The 20,678-nt window shown below is 31.0% G+C and overlaps 3 protein-coding genes across 3 annotated transcripts; 2 read left to right on the top strand and 1 right to left on the bottom strand.

The window, feature by feature from the left end:
• The first annotated feature begins 6,383 nt into the window (after nucleotides 1–6,383).
• On the top strand, nucleotides 6,384–8,150 carry LOC113854716 (60S ribosomal protein L11). The gene is made up of 4 exons (XM_027485889.1): nucleotides 6,384–6,523; nucleotides 6,597–6,704; nucleotides 6,796–7,034; nucleotides 7,677–8,150. The coding sequence occupies exons 1-4, from the start codon at nucleotides 6,521–6,523 to the stop codon at nucleotides 7,873–7,875; spliced, it is 549 nt and encodes a 182-aa protein (XP_027341690.1). The 5' UTR covers nucleotides 6,384–6,520; the 3' UTR covers nucleotides 7,876–8,150.
• Nucleotides 8,151–9,493: 1,343 nt separating this feature from the next.
• On the top strand, nucleotides 9,494–12,021 carry LOC113855682 (inactive protein RESTRICTED TEV MOVEMENT 2-like). Its single transcript, XM_027487311.1, has 2 exons — nucleotides 9,494–9,617; nucleotides 11,090–12,021. The coding sequence occupies exons 1-2, from the start codon at nucleotides 9,494–9,496 to the stop codon at nucleotides 12,019–12,021; spliced, it is 1,056 nt and encodes a 351-aa protein (XP_027343112.1).
• Nucleotides 12,022–14,410: 2,389 nt separating this feature from the next.
• LOC113855681 (G-type lectin S-receptor-like serine/threonine-protein kinase At4g27290) lies at nucleotides 14,411–18,679 on the bottom strand. The gene is made up of 7 exons (XM_027487310.1): nucleotides 17,383–18,679; nucleotides 16,681–16,809; nucleotides 15,677–15,843; nucleotides 15,380–15,590; nucleotides 15,037–15,274; nucleotides 14,811–14,961; nucleotides 14,411–14,704 (listed from the first exon to the last, which is right to left on the bottom strand). Exons 1-7 carry the CDS (start codon nucleotides 18,677–18,679, stop codon nucleotides 14,411–14,413), a joined length of 2,487 nt encoding a protein of 828 aa, XP_027343111.1.
• Between the last annotated feature and the right edge of the window lie 1,999 nt (nucleotides 18,680–20,678).

The following is a 20,678-nucleotide window of genomic DNA, read 5'->3' as shown; positions in this document are numbered from 1 at the left end:
ACTTGCAAATTATGGCTTTCGTTGATGATTAAAGCTTTGTTTTATACAGTGGATGAGCTTTGAACTTTGGTTTTCTCTCCACAAGTAGTTTAGTATGAATTTCTCTATACACTTAGCAAGGGTAAAATCTTATAGAAACTTGAATTTGCAATTTTTTCCTTTCGTCTTTCTTTTATATTAGTAGGTGTATTTCAGCTCTACTCTGAATCGATAACATTAAGGAGTATTTGAGATCCTTTAAATAATTGACTTCATTAATAGCTTTTAAGGACCTACGTATATTACCACTTATTTACTGATAGAAACTGAATGCAAAATTGGATTAATAGACCAACTCATGAATTAATCTCTAATTTACACATGAAATAGAAAACTAACAACAATAAGAAGAATAAAAGAAAGCTACTAAGAAATGAATATCTCTCCATCTTGTGGTAACAACCACCCCCCCAAATTACCCAAAATATTTCCTGCCTTTTCCCTTTTTATCCATCCTTTCATATTACACTTCCACTTGGCTAATTTTTGCCGTCTGCACCATTCCCTTCATGCCACGTATTCAGATTGTTAGAATCACTCATAACAAACTCCTTGCTTACATTCTCCATCTTAATCTTATGGTTATTTCTCCTTTTTCTAAAATGTATTTATTGGAGGCCTAACTTGCCTAAGCCCAACAATACCCCTCCATCTAGATGCACCTTGCCTTCAAGGTCAAAATTTTGAAATATTTCTTGAATCAGGTCAAATTCTTCCCAAGTACTATCTTCCTTAGGTAATTCCACCCATTTTATCAAAACTTCCCAATGGCCATTCACTAGTTTTTGTGCATCTCGCACCTCTTTAAGTTCAACATATAATTCTAACTCTGTTAAAAATGACATCAATGTTTGACTAGCTTGACTAGTGGGTGGAGTCTTTTAAGTTGAGACACATAAAAAACATGGTGCAACCGAGATGATTCTAGTAATAACAACTTATAAGCAACAACTTTTACTCTTTCCATAACCTTAAATGGTCCATAAAATTTAGGGCTCAATTTTTCATTGACCCTTTTTGTCAACAACTTCAACTTGTATGGCCGGGCTTTTAAATACATCATGTCTCCAACCTGTAATTTCACTTTTCACCTTCCCTTGTCTGTATGTTCATTCATTCTTATATGTGTTTTAGTTAAATTCTACTTAAACTCCTCTATAATATTGTCCCTAAATAATAATAGCTAGTCCACCTCAACAACTATAGTGTTGTCCTGAAAATAAGAAATAACCTTAGAGGGATCACGACCATATAGTGCCTTGAAGGGAATCATCTTTATGAATGCATTGAATGAAGAATTAAATCAAAACTCTCCCAAGGTAGCCATTTCACCCATTGACGGGGATGGTCATTAACAAAACATCTCAAGTATACTTCAATTGTGCAGTTAGTCACTTTTCTCTAGCCATTAGTTTGAGGGTAGTATGAAGAATTAAATCTCAATTTAGTGTGAGAGAGACAAAATAGCTCGTACCAAAATGAAATGATGAATATTTTGTCCTTATCCAAAACTATAAAAGTAGGGAACCCATGCAAATGAACAATTTCCTTCTCAAACACTGCCATTACCTCTTTAACTGAGTATGGATGAAGTAACGGAATGAAATGAGCATACTTGCTCAATCTGTTCACCACAACCATAATATTGTCAGCTCCCTTAACTTTTGGAAGTTAACCAATAAAGTCCATGGAAATATCTTCCAACACATGCATAAGAATAGGTAAGGACTAAAGTGACCCTACTAGTTTAAGATTTTTATGTTTATTCTGTTGACAAACTTGATAGGTAGCCACAAACTTTTCTACATCTTGTTTCATTCCATTCCAATAAAACAACATTGCCAACCTTCTATAAGTTCTAGTGACCTCGGGATAGCCACCTCAAGGTGACACGTGGAATTCCGTCAACAGAAGTGGAATTCTAGCACAATTTTTGGATAGTACCAACTGTTGTTTATACCACAAACAACCTTGAAAAACTGAATAATTTGGGTGGGAACTTGGATTTAACACTACCTGTTGCATAATTTTCTTTAATAGCTTATCTCCCAAAATTTCTTCAGCCATTTTCACTAAATTAGAATTAGTAACCATATATATGACCTTATAATTCATTATTCTGGACAAAGCATCAACTGCCTTGTTTTCTAACCTAGGTTTATATTGGATTTTGAAATCAAAACCCACTAATTTGGTTACCCATTTCAATTGCTCCTTTGCTAATACTCATTGTTCCAATAGAAACTTCAAAATCTTTTGATCGATCCTAATAATAAAATGATTACCTAACAAATATTAGCGCCATTTCTGCACAACAAACTCAATTGACATCAATTCACACTTATACACTAATTTCACCTTATTTTCATTGGCTAGGGCTTGACTAACAAAAGCCAAGGGTCAACCTTATTGTATTAAAATTGCCCCAACTCCATATCACGACACATCAGTTTCAAACACAAACGACAAGTCAAATTTTAGCATTGCTAAGGTTGGCAGAATCTCTATTTCCAACTTCAGTTGCTCAAAAGTTGTTTGTACTTCCTTTGACCAATTAAAACTATTTTTCTTTAACATTTGCATTAGAAGTTTAGCAATAACTCCATAATTCCTTACAAAACAGCGGTAGTACCTCGTCAAACCTAAGAAGCCCTTCAAACTTCTAATATCTTTAGGTATCGACCATTTTTTCATTGTAAACACCTTTCATGGATTAGTAGAAATTCCAGTAGTAGAAATCACATGCCTAATATACTTTAACAGTGTTTCTCCAAAACTACACTTCTTACCATTAATCCACAGTCTTGACTTCTCAATATTTGAAGAACTACGCTAAGACGATTAATATATGAAGTTTAATTTGGACTATACACTAGAATATCATAAAAAAAAAATAAAAATACTAATATGAACTTACATAAATATGGTTGAAAAATCTGATTCATGAGAGCTTGAAAGGTTGAAGAAGTATTTGTTAACCCGAATAGCATCACCACATGCTCATAGTGCTCTTCATGTGTCTAGAATGTTATTTTTAGGATATCATTCTCTTTCATACATATTTAATGGTAGCCTAATTTAAGGTCGAGCTTAGTCGCCCCAACTAACTCATCCAATAATTCTTAGATAACTAGAACGAGAAATTTGTTTGAAACTATTATGCTGTTGAGAGCACAATAATCCACACAAAAAATGCCAACTACCATTTTTTTAAACTAAAATCAATAAATTAGAATATGGACTGGTATTTGGCTTGATCAATCTTGCTGGCAACATATCCTTCACAAATTTTTTAATTTCTTCCTTGTGGTAATGTGGATGTCTATACAAATGAATGTTTGGAATTTGTGCTCCTTCTTTCAAAATTATCACATGGTCACATTCCCTCTTTGGTGGAAGGGATGTTCTTTCCTTGAACAATTCACCCAACTCCCTTAATAGTTCTTTCATAACTTTTGGAGTTACTTCTGACATATGAGTGGGTATATCAATACAACCTACATTCATTATTCCCAACTCCACATAGTAAGCCTCTACTTCACTCCTCAACCTCTTCATTATAACTTAATGAAGCATCTATCCGGGACAACCCTACATCGTCCTTTATCTCTATAACTTGCCCATCCTTTTGTACTTCAATTAAGTGGTGTCTCAAATCAGCACTGAACTTACATAAGCTTTTGAGCCACACATACCCTAGAATCACATTTATCCCAACCAATTTGAACAAGAAGAAATCTTGAATCACCTTTAAATTGGGTAGTTTCAACATCACTCTCTTACAAACACCTTGGCTACCCAATCTTTGCCTATCTCCTACTTCAACAAAATATCTCTTCTAGCCTTTGTCATAATTTTTAGTTCCTCCACTAATCATGGGGACAAGAAATTATAAGATACCCTCAAATCCACCATCATAATAATTTTCTCTCCCAAAATAATTCTCCATAACTTCAATTAGTTCTTGAAATCATCCTTGCAATACTGCTCACATTTAGTTGGAGGTTCACTTCCTCCACTTCTTCCTTTATCGAGTTTTTGCCATGGTCCTCATCCTCCTCTCCTAGTATGATTACATGGAGCTATTTTTTGCAACATATAAGGCCTAGTGTAAATTTCTTGTCACAACAGAAACATAGTCCTCTCCACCTTTTCTCATTTTCCTCTTCCTCTGTCAATCTCTTGAATCCTAAACCTCTACGATGAGAACTCATTGTAGAAGAGTTGGGTGGGCTGTTATGAGTCCCTTGGGTTTCGACCCAACTCCCATTGGGACATGCTAGTGTCCGTTGCCCCATTGAAAAATTAGGTTTAGCTTTACCTGTCTAACTTTGCTTAATAGCTTCCAAGGCTTTAGCTCTAATAGCCTAACTCTGCTTAATAGAAGTCAACCCATTTCCCCTAAAGGATGGTTTGTGCGATCGGCCCAACACATGATTTTTTTTCTTCAGCTTTTTGCACCAGCTCCACGATCGCGCTCAAATCCCTTGAGTCCCTCAGTCTTACTTCTGCCTTGATCTTGCCCCTCAAGCTATTTAGGAATGCTTCAATCATAAACTCCTTGTTTGCAAAACAAAGAAGGGCAAAAAATAGCTCAAATTGTTCCTTATACACAATAATTGACCCTTCTATCTTAATCCCATTGAGGCTCCATGTGGATTCTCCAATGATGATGACTTGAAGCAACCTAGTAGAGCTTGTCTAAATATAGGTCACGTAACTGTCAAGACTCTTGGTTCTCACCACTAATACCAATTTAGTGCCTTCTCTTCTAGACAAATCACTGTTGTATCCACCTTTTCTACTTTGGGAATGTTGTTAATCTCAAAGTACTGCTTAACCTTGTACACCCATCCATTCACATGATTCATCTCCAACAAAGTATGACACCTCTACACGCTTCACCCGTTCCTCCCTTGTCCTGGCGTCTCCCTCCAAATTTCCTCTTTCTTGATTACTTTTTTTACCTTCTCTCTTTGTTCTAACCTCCCTTATAGCTTCCTTAAATCTTTCTATCATTCCCTCATCACCTCATCCATCTGCCTCTGAAACTTCTCTTGAATGGAAGCTTGCATTCCCTCCATTTGATGTTCGACACTCTCCAACTAGTTCTCCATTCTGGTATATACCATTAGATGCTCTCAGGATTGAGAGTTTTGATACCAACTTATAGAAACTCAATGCAAAATTGGATTAATAGACCAACTCAGGAATTAATTCCTAATTTACACACAAAATAGAAATTTGATAACGGCAAAAAGAACAAAATAAAGTTACTAAGAAACGAATATCTCTTCACCTTGTGGCAACAACTACCCCAAAATTATCCAAATATTTCTTGCCTTCCCCCTCCATCCATCCTTTCATATTAGTCCTCCACTTAGCTGATTCCCGCATCTTCCGCACCATTCCCTTCATGTCATGCATTCAGTTTGTTAGAATCCTTCAAAATAATCTCCTTGCTTATATTTTCCATCTTACCATTATGGTTATTTTTCCTTTTCTTATATGTCTTTAATGGAGGCCTAATTTGCTTAGGTTCAACATTTACAATAGCCTCTAAAATTTTAGTTATGCGCAAGAATAATTCAACATTTGAATGACCTTTGCAGTCAACTATTCATGTGTGAAATTTTTTTTATCATTCACGATTAATTTTTCCAAAATTTTTAATTCCCTTAATCACTATCCAAACATATGTGGTTTTGTGTTTTTGTATATAGAGTATAAGGTAGGGTTTCTTAGACATCCCCTTCGATGTATGACTATTAACAAATAACGTTTTAAGGTTTAATTTATCTTCAAAGGTAGTACTTACGTGCATAAAGGAGTAGTCTTGTGCATGTACAATTTTGATTTTATATAAATTATGGTGAATGGCTAAAATTGCAAATCGATATTACTTGATGAACCAGTAGTACTCAATCATTCATAAATTGTAATTTCAATCTTGAAGGATTAAGAACATTTTCTTTCCCATCTAACCGTGCTCAATGTGGTTCTCTTGGATTCGAGCTAGGTCTCTGTTAACTTAAGATAATTGGATAATTTTTTTTTCCAGAAATACTCTTATTTTTTAAACAAAATTCTTTGGCATTCTATAATAAAATTAATAAGATAGATAAATAAAAGGGATTTATTTGTACGTTATATAGTTAGTTTAACGATGAAAGAATAACGTAAAAGATATGATAGACATAAGAATGCAATTAAGGAAACACAATAGATTTGATAATTTCATAATTTAAGGATTTCATATTAGAAGCATACGAATAATGAAAATAGCAAATCTCTAATCATATATGTGTTGGCGCGTTATTTCGAGTTAAAAAGTAAAAAAATAAAAATGGCATAGGGGTATTGGCGTCAATGAAACCGCGAAAGCAAAACCCTAGTCACCTTCCTCTCATCCTCATATTTGCGAGTGTGTCAGTCACTGCCGCAGCAACACAAGGCGTGTCGAGTCTCTGTTCCATTCAAAATGGTAAACTCAAAACCTCTTCTTTTCTTTTTTATTTCAATTATTTCCTTGCAACTAAAGACGACGTCGTTTACAGGCTTCGGAGAAGAAACTATCAAATCCAATGAGAGAAATCAAGGTTCAGAAACTCGTCCTCAACATCTCCGTCGGTGAGAGTGGCGATCGTCTCACACGCGCTGCCAAGGCACGTTTATTTATTTATTTATTAATTAATATCAATTTTTGTTCATTTTCGTGTTTTATTTGATTTGTCTCTCGCTCGTTGTCTCTCGTAGGTTCTGGAACAACTGAGTGGGCAAACCCCTGTATTCTCGAAAGCTAGGTACACAGTGCGTTCGTTTGGAATCAGAAGAAACGAAAAGATCGCGTGCTATGTGACGGTTAGAGGCGACAAGGCAATGCAGCTTTTAGAGAGCGGTTTGAAGGTTAAGGAATACGAACTCCTCAGAAGGAACTTTAGTGACACTGGCTGCTTCGGCTTCGGCATTCAGGAACACATTGATTTGGGAATCAAGTAACCAAACTCTTCTCTTTTTCTTATTAGCTATTATTAATTAATTCCCCAATTTTTAATGAATATGACACTGCACAACAATTTAATCGCTATGGGGTTTCATAAATTAATGAGCCACTTAATTGTATAACAAGTTCTTCCTTAATTTGCCCCATTGATGCATGGATATGCATAGTTTATAATCCTGCGTTGGAAATAAAAGTCACTGTATTGGAATTCCTCTCTTTAGGAAATAGTGAATAAATTTATAGGTGTGCACTTGTTTCCTAGATGAGTTTATAACCCGTTGTTATGCCAACTGTTCAGAGAGTAACAACGCTCAGTTTTTCTTGTATTAATAAAATTCTATTGAGTTCTTTTAAATGTGCACTAAGTATTGCTGTGCCTCATTTCCATTGCTCCTGTGCTCGGGGGTTTTTTGTTTGTAACAGTGATGAGTTTCTTAGTTTAATCAACTGATTGTGCAGATTAGCTATTCCATTTCTAAACAAGTTGGAATTCAATCTATGGTTGTCTTTGAATATGAATGAATTCCTTTTCCTTAGTATATCTAATATTTTTGGAAGTTTTAATTCAGATGATGATCATGTATCAAAATTTTATTTTTTTGGTTTATGTTGTTTTGATATTTTTCTGCTTCAGGTACGATCCTTCAACTGGTATTTATGGAATGGATTTCTACGTTGTTCTGGAGCGCCCTGGTTATCGTGTGGGCCGTCGTCGTCGGTGCAAGTCACGAGTAGGAATCCAGCATCGTGTCACGAAGGAGGATGCCATGAAGTGGTTCCAAGTTAAATATGAAGGGGTGATCCTGAACAAGGCCCAGACTATTGTTAGTTAAATCAGGCTGTTCGTAAGTGCAAGTTTCAGGTTTTGCTGACTCTAGTTTGATGTTTCTATTCTTCAAATTATAGGTTCAAATTGCTGCCATGGTATGGATATTTCTTTTACAGGTCATGTGAGCTGTTTCTTGACAATTTTTTTTTTTAAATAACATTAAATTTTGACATTGATGTACCATACTGATGATACTGGGTTGCGTGCTCTGCATTTTTTTTTGGCATTGATCTATTTACCACTAGCCAGAAATTGAATTACAATATAGTTCAGTTTTTGCATAAGAAATGATTTTCAATGTGTGCCATCCAGAACTCAGCAGTCCACAATCTAAGGCCCCCTTAATGTTTCACACCATATGCTTCAAATTTGTTAATGTTTTAATATCGAATTACATAATCAAGTTTCCATCCTCCATATTCACTTGTATAGAATTCAGAAAGAGAAAGAAAACAAACAAGGCCAAGTTAAACCCAAGCTTTGTTACAAAGAAGCAGCACCAAACAACTTAACCTCAGGAATTCCAACTGCTAGTAAGGTTATGTGAACAAAATATTGCGACACGGGCAACTCATTTCTCAAGCCAGTTGGTTGGGTCCATTGAGTCCAATTATTCTTAGTAGCAAACTTAAGGCATCTTTATATGAAATATTTCGTTCACTCACTGTTAGGGAGCGTAAAAAAAGTGAAAAAATTAAATGAGATGTGTTTTTTTAAAGGTAGGAACGATGCTTGTATATGCAATTGTACTTGTACAGACTACGTTTATTATTATTATTTGGTCGACAGACTATGTATATCTGAGAAATTGAGAAGTGAAAACTAATGTAGTCAGGGATGGATCAAAGAAGGGTAAGGGGGGGTTTTGCTTGATGTCAATAGGTCCTATACTTATTAGGTATTTGCTAATTATACTCAGGTTAAATATTCGTTTAACGAGTTTGAGTCCGAAAGAATAAATACTCACTATTTTATGGATACGATTATGGGTGCGGCACTCCCAAATCACGTGTGCACACACACGTGTATATAATAAACATATATATTATATTTTATGTGCAAACATAATAAAAATTAAAATTTTAAATAAATAATATACACAACTTGACTTCAAAAGCTTATCATAACAGAACACACATACACAAAAAGGATAGGATCAATTCTACAGAAGGGAAAAAGATAGAAAATGGAAAAGAGGACAAAAAATGTTTCCTTCATATGAACAGCCAAAAAGTTGCCATAATTGGAAAAAAAAAATCCAATATTAATGGTTTGTCTCGTGCGTTGTGATGATATTGCCCCGTGTAGCTAGCTTTGTAAGTGTACAGGAAAAACAAAGAACAATTGCTTTATTTGGGAAAGAAGTTATACCTCAACTCAACCGTGGGAAGGGAAAAAAAATCCAACCCAATTACATTAGCAAACCAAAGTACACAAAAAGGAATAGTCTCTTCTACAAGAAATTAAACCGTGCAAGGTTACATCACATTTCACATGTATATATATTCATCCTAAGTAATATCCTAAACAGGATCCTACATATCCAAAAGTGTTCATCAAGCACTGTATCTTCATTCATTTGTGAGATACAAATTCTTATTAAAACCACACGTGTGGAGAATATGGCTATGAGGCCAAGAACACCTAGAACACAACCTTCAGTTCGTCCTGAATATGAAAAGTTCAACCCCAAGTCAGAGATTAAGGAAACAGACGAAGCATACGTTCTTCATATTTACCTTCCTGGTGCGTATTTAATTTTCAGTTCATAAAAAAGTTACTTAACATAGCAAAATACATCAACTTATGCGTATGGATTTATTTGAGAATTTCATCAAGGTACATGTCACAAGAAAATAAAGTTTTCGTAATATATTTATTAAATATTGATTATTTCTAGATGTTAAATTTTATTGGATTATAAATACTTTAGATTACTTTGTTTATGCTGGAACAATTTTAATTAATAAATAAATCTCTGTGGCATATTTTGATTAATTTTTCTTTAAATCAAAACAATCTAAGTTAACCATTTATAATATATATTCTTAAATTGAATAAAAAATTATAATTATATATGAAATAGTTGGAGGGGGGAAATAACTTGCAAAATGTCATTGCGACGTGAACTTTTAATTAATTGTTTCCAATAATTAATTGGAGAGTCACATTAAATTAAAGCAGTTAATACAGTTTGTGACCAACAATTTAGAGTGATAACAACCCAACAAAGTTAAAATATAGGATACTATATCGATATACTAATCTTCTGTAATTTAAGAATAAAACTCGAAAATATACTTTGTCCTAGGAATGGTTTTGAAGAACAATAAGTACACATTTTTAGTACTTAAAATTGTAACCGTTAAGTCATTTTAGTATTGGACTTTATAAAATAATTTTTTATTTTATAAAAAATATTTATTTTAGTCTTTTTTACTTTATCTTTTATTGTTATTTTTTTATAAAAAAAATTAAAAAATGTCATTTTGTAAAGTTAAGAATTAAAATAAAATTTTATAAAGTTAAAGCAATCACTGTTTATAATTAAAATTTATATTATTATTATTATATTTAATTAATTATAAAATAATTTAAATTCTCTTGAAATAATCCAAAATCTCATTTGAGGGAAATTTTTTTAAAATAAATGTGTTAAAAAACTAATTAAATAGTTTCAGCCAAATAAAATCGCTTCAAGTTTAGACCTATATAATAATTCTCTATTTTAGGCTTCTCATGGTCTTCCTAACATGCCAGTAGCATCTCACCTGACAGGATTAGGGATATATAACTTCTTATTGTTTTTTTATGATAAAAAGAATTTAAAAACAATTTCATAAAACTTTTGTTCAAAACATTAGGATCTTGAGTAGAAAGCCCGGACAAAAAAAAACAAGAATTATTATCTTTTATCGAACACATTCATTATCAAGAATGAAGTTGTAAAATTGTTAATTATTTTTAATAATAATAATAGTAATAAATAAGCAAAATAAAATTGCAGAAGAAGAAAACAGAGGAAGTATATTCTTCCAAAGTGATATCGTGAATCACATCCCAACAATTTTTGGCCTATAAATTACACTTTTATATCCATCACTCTTATTTATTCCCAAAGACATCGTAGTTTCATCAAACATGGAAGAAACGTGTGCAAAACTCACATATGAGATGCATGCATGGAAATTAACATCTCATTCTTTTCCCCTATGCAGGTTTTGTCAAGGAGATGATAAAGATCAATTTTGTAACAGCTTCCCGAACACTGAGGGTTGTAGGAGAACGACCAATTAATGCAAATAGAATGAGCCATTTCGAGCAAACACATACTGTTCCAGAAAATTGTGAGGCAGAGAAACTTCTGGGCAAGTTTGAGTATGGAACTCTCACTATTACAATGCCAAAGAAGTCCATAATGTCACCTAAAGCACAAATTGAAACCACAACAAAAAAGGGTCCAACACCAATTAGTCCTTCAAGGAAAACTGTGCCTGATATGCGTCCAAAACCTCCAACTACTAGAATGCAACAAGAGGAAGAACCTATTAGAGACAAGAGAAGACCCCAATATAATGTTACAAAGGAAACTATGCTAAAAGCCACACCCCCAAGAGATCAAATGGGTAAGTCTCAAAAGGGTCAAGAGGAAATTGAGCCAAAACCCACATCAACAATAGAAGATAAGCGTGAAGAGGAGATGAGGAAAAAGGCCATATCATATATAGAAACAATCAAAAGGAAAATACATGACACTGATGAGAAGAAAAATGAAGTTAAAGAAGATGGGAAGCCTTATGAGGCCAAAATGCCCGAGAAATACATTGATCACAATATGGTTTTGCAAGGAAAAGAAATAAAGGCAAGAAAGTCACCGAAGGAAGCTGAGTCATCATACGCTCCAAAAGCTCAAGAGAAGGGAAAAGAAACCATTGACAAAGCAAAGGTTGAAGAGGATGAAATGTACACAATAGGGAAGGGAATCAAAGAAGTGGCTGCTTCAGCTTCAGAGGTTGTCACAAGAATAGGAGAAGGAAATTTGAATGAGGAAGAAAAGCCTTTAGTTGCAAACATGGGTGCTGCAGTTCTTGTAATTGTGGCACTAGGATCTTATTTGACCTATAAGTTTATCTCTTCTGGCAAAGCCTAAAACTAGTTGTGCTCAAATGATGTGAAATCTTTGGAATATCTTCATTAGAATTAGAATCTTCAAGTGTAATTGAAGTCATGCAAGGTGTAGGACCAAGCGTTGAAGATATATAATTTGACACCCTTTAATTCAGTTGTTTCAAAAAGAATGACCATAATTGATCATTGACAAATATTTTAACCGTAGCTGAAAATTAATATTCGATCTTAAGACATCTAAAAGGTTTGCATTATTTAGAAAGACTACAAAGAGACCATTTAAAACAAAAGGATATTTAGGTTTCACATGTCATACGGGGGATACCCTTAAGAAAATTAACAATTAACTTCCTATTAATTAACAAGAAATAGTCATAGGGTTTTCATAATTTCATATTTGTATATTATTTATACATGCATACATTTGAGAGGTAGTTTCTTAGAATTTTTTTGCAAGTATAAGCATCTCATTAAAATTAAATGTCCAAAAGAGCTTTATTAGAAAGTTTTTATTTTATTTTTTTACTATGTTTCACTTAAATGTTTTAGTTTTTACTTTTTCTATTTTGACAATTATGAAAACAATTTTTACACCAAAATTTATAATTTTAAGCATTTTTATTCTAAATTTATTGAAATTTCTATTTTCAATGCATTGGTTTAAACAAACCTCCACTTTAATTGTTTTAATGGCAACACAAAATATAACCTTTTGGTTTTCAAATTGTTATTTTGCTGAAAGAAGTACAGTAGAAAATGGTTCCAAGAAGAGGACAGCACAAAAAGATCCTTATTTTCACTTTTTATCCTCTATTTTATCACTCTCTCAACTTTCTTCCTTACATTTCCTTTAACTTTTCTCCATTATTTTGCAAATTTTTTGTAATGTGTTTGTTAGATTTTTTACATTTTTCTTTGTCCATGCAACAATTTGAATTTGAGAAAAAGTTGAGAAACTTCTTCATATTAGTCTTTTCTTTTTTAAAAGATATTTTTATTTTATTATATTTTTATACTAATTTCTGTAATCATTATGTAAATTAATATGAGAATATCACAATAAAATATTGGATATATTTTAGATTTAAATCGAATGAAAAATTAGATTCCGTAGCAATCAGCATACCTATACTTTTGTAGCTAGTACATAAGTATTTTGAGAACACGCATAATCGTGCTTATAGTCATACATAGTCGTACTTGTGAGAAATCTAATTCTAAAACAATTTCAGGATTTTCAAACTCTATTAAAGAAAATTTTAAAAAAGTAACTTTTACACATCCTTTTAATATCATTCTCTCTACACTTTTTTTCACATCTTTTTTACAAATTAATATTACGTAATTAGATATTGATAAAAAAATAACTTCTGATTGAAAATTTTAATTTTTTTTATCTAGAAATAAAGTACAAAATTATATATTCACAATATTATTGTATTTGATGTTTAAATTAATAAAATTCTTATCAATGTTACTCTTTAACATATATATATTCTTTCTTAAAGGATCTTATTGTTTTTCTAAAAAAAATATTAAATTTTGATTATATAATTGAAAATATTAAGTTTTGTAATTATAAAGCCTGTATATAGAGCTTTGCAAATTAGTTTACAAACACTCAATGAAATAACAATAGAATCGGGAGAGAGTTTTTGAAAAACAAGGACAAAGTGGTAAGCAATTTTTTATTATTAAATTAATATAATCATGTATCTTTTATGATAATAAATAATTAATTAATACATTAAAAGTTTATATTAATTTATTATTTTGTATCTTTTATTCTAAAAATCATCAAATTAAAATATAATAATTTAAAATAGTTATTTTTCATTTTTTTTTCATATGAATTCTCCTTTCCAAATAATCTCTTTTAAGTATTCCAAAATTTATGAATTTCTATACATAAAAGTGGACACAAACCATTCATCATATAACTTCTGTTTATTTATTAATTAACACTTGAATATATCAAATTTTACTATAATAAGTAAAATAGTTGAAATGATTTTTTCCTTAATTTTAACATTTTTAATTTTTTTAAAATGGTGAACAAATAAAAGAGAGTACTATGAATTATTTAAAAATATAATATGAAAAAAATTGACAATCCTCATGTGTAATCCATTACTTATAAACTCAATTTTAACTTGAATAAAATTGTCGTGTGTATTTTTTAAAAAATTTGACAAATTAAATCATAAAACAAGTTACAATTTTTCTTTTATATTTTATTAATAAGCATATTGTATATTAGCCCTAAGCAGTAACGTTGAACTTATTAGGAAAAGTTATTTATATTCAACAATTAATCACTAATGTACAAATTACAAATCAATCAGAGAAAGTTATTTATATTCAACAACAATTAATCACCAATGTACATATTACAAATTAATTAGAGAAAGTTATCTGACATCTAATATTGAAATAGTCACTTCATTAATTGAAGTTCTAGACGATTCTACCTCATTAGGGATGACTCTTTCTATTAAGAAGCCAGGCTCTTTTGGTTGGGGTAAAACAATTTCATTGGTTAGCATAACAATTACAGCTGCCATGTTAGGTCTATCATCTGGATGATGTTGCAGACATAAAAGACCAACTTGAAGGCAACGTAAAGCTTCAGATATAATATATGACTCTCCTAAATAATCATCCATTAATTCCATTGGATTGCCTTGTTTCCACAACCTCCATGCCTGCCACAATTCAAACAGTGTTGTTATATACATTTCCTTTAGGAATACATACACATACGTATATGTATATGTACACATGTATATATAATTATTTTTTGTTACTCACAAGTCCAATGAGATTATAACTATTGCTTGTGTATGAAAGATCTCTATTTTTCTTTCCGCTTACAATCTCAAGCAATAATATGCCAAAGCTAAACACATCAGATTTTATGGAGAATAACCCATCAATGGCATATTCTGGTGCCATATAACCACTGAAAAGAACAACAAATGTGTCAAATGGAAGTTCATTTTTCCATAATAACTTCAATATAAAAAAAGACACTTACTATGTTCCGACTATTATATTTGTATTTCCTTCAATTTGATTATCTCCACAAATTCTTGCTAAGCCAAAATCTGAAATTTTTGGATTCATATCATTGTCTAATAAAATGTTACTTGCTTTTAGATCTCTATGTATGATCCTTAATCTTGAATCTTGATGTAGATAAAGAAGTCCACGAGCAATTGCACACATAATGTGAAAGCGCTTCGACCAATCTAGTAGTTTGCTTTGAGTTGAATCTGATAATATTATCCATTTTATTAATTAGTATTTTCTTTCTAAAATGAAATATAGAACAAATAAAACTTTTATCATATATTTATCAACTTTGTAGAGATACCAACCGAAAAGAAATGAATCCAAGCTTTTGTTGGGCATGTATTCATAAAGTAACATTTTTTCCTCTCCTTCAATGCAACAACCAAGGACCTTAACAAGATTTCGGTGTTGAAGTTGAGCACACAATATGACTTCATTCTTAAATTCTTTTACTCCTTGTCTAGAACTCTTTGAGAGCCTTTTGACAGCAATTTCTTGTCCATCTAATAATGTACCCTAAATATAGTTAAGAAAATTTGTTAACTAATAAAATTCATGAGTTTCTTACATCGAATTACTAATAAAATTATTTCATATATTACCTTATATACTGGCCCAAAACCACCTTGTCCAAGCTTGTTATCGTCTGAAAAACCATTGGTGGCATTGAATATTGTAGCAAAATCAAAGAAAGGAAGCTCCAAATTGTGTTCTTCATCTTTATCTACCTTTTCAATTGATATGATGTTCTTTATTTCATCTTTCATTCCTATGTATATGAGATCAATGTCATTGATAAATAGAAAAGTCAGAAATTTGTCTTAGAAAGCTATGTTCGCAGGGTTATTTTGATAAATTTCCCAAATGCTAGTCTTAGAAAGAGAATAGGAAAAAAAATAAATCAAAAATTATTTTATCGGTTAAAGTTAAAATTCTCAAATAATGAAACTTTTAAAAAACTTAACATGTATAAAAGGACTTTGACTCATCTTGCCTCCTTAATTTCTTATATTTTCTTATCAAATAAATATTTATCAAAAAAATTATTCAAACTTGTCAATATTATCATATAGTTCAAATTTTGTTCATACTAAATGCTATATATTTTTAAACAAAAATTTTTTTCCAACAGTTGTGAGATGCATATTTTCATTTAGAGCAAGATTGGTGAATATGATAGAATAAAAAGGAATATAATACGAGAGTTGAATAAAAACATGATAAGATAAAACTAAAATAACAAACTATAGATATATTGCGTTATCTTGTTTTGTCTATTTTCAACCCAACTTTTTCAGGAAGGATAAAATTTATATCAGAAAGAATGATAAAATAAGCTCATAGAATGTCATATTTTGTTAGTTAAATAAACGTAAAAAATAGAACACAAAAAATATAATATAAAAAAAAGCCTATTATGTTGTCTTATTTGTCTAGATATACTAAGAATATACTACTTAAATTTCAAGGGATATAATAGAATACAAAAGTTATTCTGCATAAGAAACAATGTAGCATACTTATCTCTCTAATTTTATGGCGAATCCGTATAATAATATCATAAAAATTAACTTGCTTGAAATGTTCAACATTTCTAAGAACTTACCTCTGATCTTTCTTCTGGCTCTGTAAATATAGTATACAAGAAGTAGCAAAACCAGAGCTGATACCAGTGTGATCGTAATTATTAAATCCTTCTTTTTCTTATCCCCATCTTTTGCATCTCCATTTGAAGCTGCAATCGTCAAATTTCATGTAGTGAAGTAATAAGCAGTGACCCATCTCTCAATGCTATATATTTATACAGTAATTTTGTATATATTTTATTTTGTTTAAATATATATGTTTTGAGTTTTTAGCAAACTCAATTATGCTACATGAATCATGTATGGCAACTTTATTTAATAGGATAAAGTTGTGTAAATTATTAGATTTAGTCTCCATTTACTATTAAATAAAGACTAATTTAGATGTTTTCATGTGTCATTTTTGTGTCTTATGTCACTTTTTCTTAGAGTCACGTTAAAGATAGAGACAAAAATTAACAATGTTTAAAAATGTAGGAGTTAAACCAGACATAATAATTTTGGATAAATTAAGGTTAAAATCAAAATACAATATGGTTAAAGGACTAAAATCATATTTAATTTTTTTAAAAATAAAAAATTAGGAAAGACAAACTGTAGAATAAGAAAAATGATATGATAGAAAAAAGTTTAAAAAAATAAATTATTAACTTTAACGAAAATATGGTAAAAATAATATCTGATTAAATAAAGTTAAAAGAAAATAATAGCATTTACCATACCTATATCTGGAACAGCCTTGCGAATATAGAGATCCTGTTGGCTTGCTGTAATCAATTTCAAATCGTTAAGATCTCCAAACCAAATGGAACAACCACTACCACCACCTGTTATGTCTAAGTTAGAATAAGCCATGCATGAGCAATTTTCCAAACACTTGACCTTGCAATCCTCAAGTGTCATATTACCATTGGTCCAAGAATTTCTAGTATCTGGTCCTTTAATTGAATAGAATCTTTGAAAACCATCTTGGTTTCTCACACCACACCTCCAAGGTTCACTACGCACACATCCCTGTGTCCAATCAAACATGTCCCAATTCTGGGGCGATTTTGGCTTGAACCCTTCTAAACATTGGCAAATTGGTGTCTCATTATCCTTGCAATTTCCATTAGGGCCACAAGTGTTATAAAGATCACAATCATCTCTTGGAATAGACTCAAAAACCCTCCAAGTGTTGTTCTCAGGAATCCAATTCATGCGTTGACGATGAGAAAGTGTTTGGTTCAAGTAAGTTATTGAAATCATGGACTTGTTGGCAAGGGTGTAAGAGTAATAAACCTCATTTGAATTGTTGACAAAATTGGGGTCAACAATTCGAGCCATCCTCAATACGGGCTGTCCACTGAACCCAGGCCCATTCCAAGGCCCACTTCTATGGTACTCAATTGAACCATTCCAAAGTACCAATTCAGGGTTGCTACTAAGGAGCACACCCCATGATAAGTTTCCTGAAGATGGGTCATCCCAACTCTTCCAAGCAGTTAGTTTCCTATTAAGACCAGTTTTTAGGTCCCATCCAAGCTTCATCCCTGGCAAGAGTGTGTCACAAGGATGGTCAAAGCTTTGCCACAAGAAACTTTCTTCTTTCTTGTTCTCTTTAAGTACCAAGTTTCCAGTGTCCAAGAGTTGAACCAAAGGACTCTTCAAAGGTTGTGTTGTTGTGATGTTTGATAACCAAAGAGTTTGGTGGTTGTTATTGACAAGTACGAGGTTTCCCTCTTTGCTTATGGTTAACATGCTAAAATTGTTGTTTTTTATTGCGTTGTCACGGTTGGCAACCCAAACAACAGTTTTAACTGGGATGGTTTTGTACCAAATTCCTATGTAACGGTTGGTGGATCTACCGGGACTAAAGAACCCCAACTCAAAGGTTCCATGGTTTGAAATCAAGGTGCTGCCATCATCGTGAAGTGGCTGAGACTGGGTAATGGTGTCAATTGCTAAGGAAATTGGAGAGAAGAAGATTATTATTAGCTTGGAAATAACTACAACATTCATGAGAGGAAGAGTGGCCATTCTGCATTAATCGCTGCATGGATTAGTTCCCACACATGTTGAATATATACATGTATATGGACATTAAGTGGATGCGTTGGTCTCATTGAAGTTGCCTCAATTGACAATAAAACATTAATACTAGAAAATGACATAAAAATTACAAATTCATTTATTTTTCCCGACAATTATGCGTATTGCGGTCAACATACGGCGATCACTTGTGATTATTATTGTTATTTTAAAAAAATATTTCTTCTTATCGGTTATTTTCTAAGTTTTTTTTTTTACTTTTAGCTTTTAAAAAGTTTAAATATATTTTAGCCTTTATATTTTTTATATTTTAATATTTTTTTTAAAATTAAGTCCCCAAATTTTGTGAATCCAATGTTTTTTTAATCCTAAATGGCATGACTTACTCACATGTTAAGTTTTTGTGCTGCATATCAAATTTATGTTAGAGCATTACACCGGAAACTAGAAGCTTTGAAGTTAAAAAAATCAAAGTCTAAAATTAAAAAAAAAAATAAAAGATAAAAATTAAAATACTCGAAAATATAAGAATTTAAAATATATATATTTTTTCAAAATAATATTAATCACCCTTTCCAATTATATTATAATATAAAATAAAAAAATTATTTTTAAAAAGTATAATAAAAAAAGACGATGATTTTAATGAAAATAAAAATGTGAAATTTATTACTTAAATTCTGTACAAAATCTAAAAATAATAAATAAAACGAAGAAGAAAGTATTTGTGTGCTAAGCAATAATTGGAGGCCAAAAATGAATGGACTGAACAATGTAATGTAATTAATGTTTCTATAATAATTTAAAATGTCTCCTTTTGTCATGCCGACATTTAGAAGTTTTTTAATTTAAAATAAAATAAATAGAAAATTTTAAATATGTAATTTTTTGGGAAAGTTATTTATATATGGTATTTGGTAATTAAAAAATACAGAAACATGATATTTTCTGCGTATTTACTAAGATGTAGTGTTTCAAAAAATGCTAAAGACGAATTTTGGAGGAATAGAACTATGGCAGCTTATTCAGAGTGGACTGGAGTCTGAAGTACTAGAGGCTTTTCAAAAAATGCAAATGGCATCTTTTGGAGGAACAAAACCATAACAGCATGCTTAGATTCTAGTTTCATGTGTCAGAAAGTTTTCAAAAAATGTCAATGGCAATTTTATTTGGCTCAAGAAATTTCTGTATATAGTTGTCACATCATTTCCTGATCTTTGTAGTTATATAAAATTGCAAATGATAATTTTTGACCATGTAGATCACTGCATGCAAGTCAAGCATAGAACCGAAGCTATATAAAATTGCCAATGATAATTTTTGACCATGTGGATCACTGCATGCAAGTCAAGCATAGAACAGAAAAAGTTAAGAACCTTAAAATTATCATTGACAATTTTTTTTGGTAATTATATTTTGATTAGTAATTATTACAAAGTTTTTTTTTAAATTATTAAAGTATGTTTATTTTTATTTTTTGGTTATTTTAATTATTTTGTTAAATATATTTTTAAAACATAGCATGGTTAATTTAGAAATATATTTTTGTTGATATTATTATTATAGTGGAATAATACTTTGCAAATATGTATGTAATATATTTTTGTAATATATTTAAGATGTGTTATAAAATTATAATTTAATAAAAAAAGTGTATATTTTAAAATTTTAGTTATTTAAACAATTAGTAATTAAAAATTTTCATGAGGATAAAATTTTGAACTAACCAATTAGATAAATAATTAGTAATTACTAATTGTAAAATAATTAATTAGATAAATTTTAAATTTGAGTTTATAAGTTAAATAATTAATATAAGAAATGTCTTAATAATTTAATAAAAAAAGTGCATTTTGATAATGTAAATTTAATTAGTTATTAATTTAACATCTTTTTTTTTAATTTAGTAATTAATATTTTTTCCTTTTCAATTTATTTATTAATATAATTTTGAATGTGTATTGTTCTTTTAAAAAATATTGGCATT

Source organism: Abrus precatorius, unplaced genomic scaffold (assembly GCF_003935025.1).
Source record: "Abrus precatorius isolate BTA unplaced genomic scaffold, Abrus_2018 Scaffold11, whole genome shotgun sequence".
Taxonomy (NCBI): Eukaryota; Viridiplantae; Streptophyta; class Magnoliopsida; order Fabales; family Fabaceae; genus Abrus; species Abrus precatorius.
Note: the sequence above shows the minus strand (reverse complement) of the source record. Positions and strands in the feature narration are given on the sequence as shown.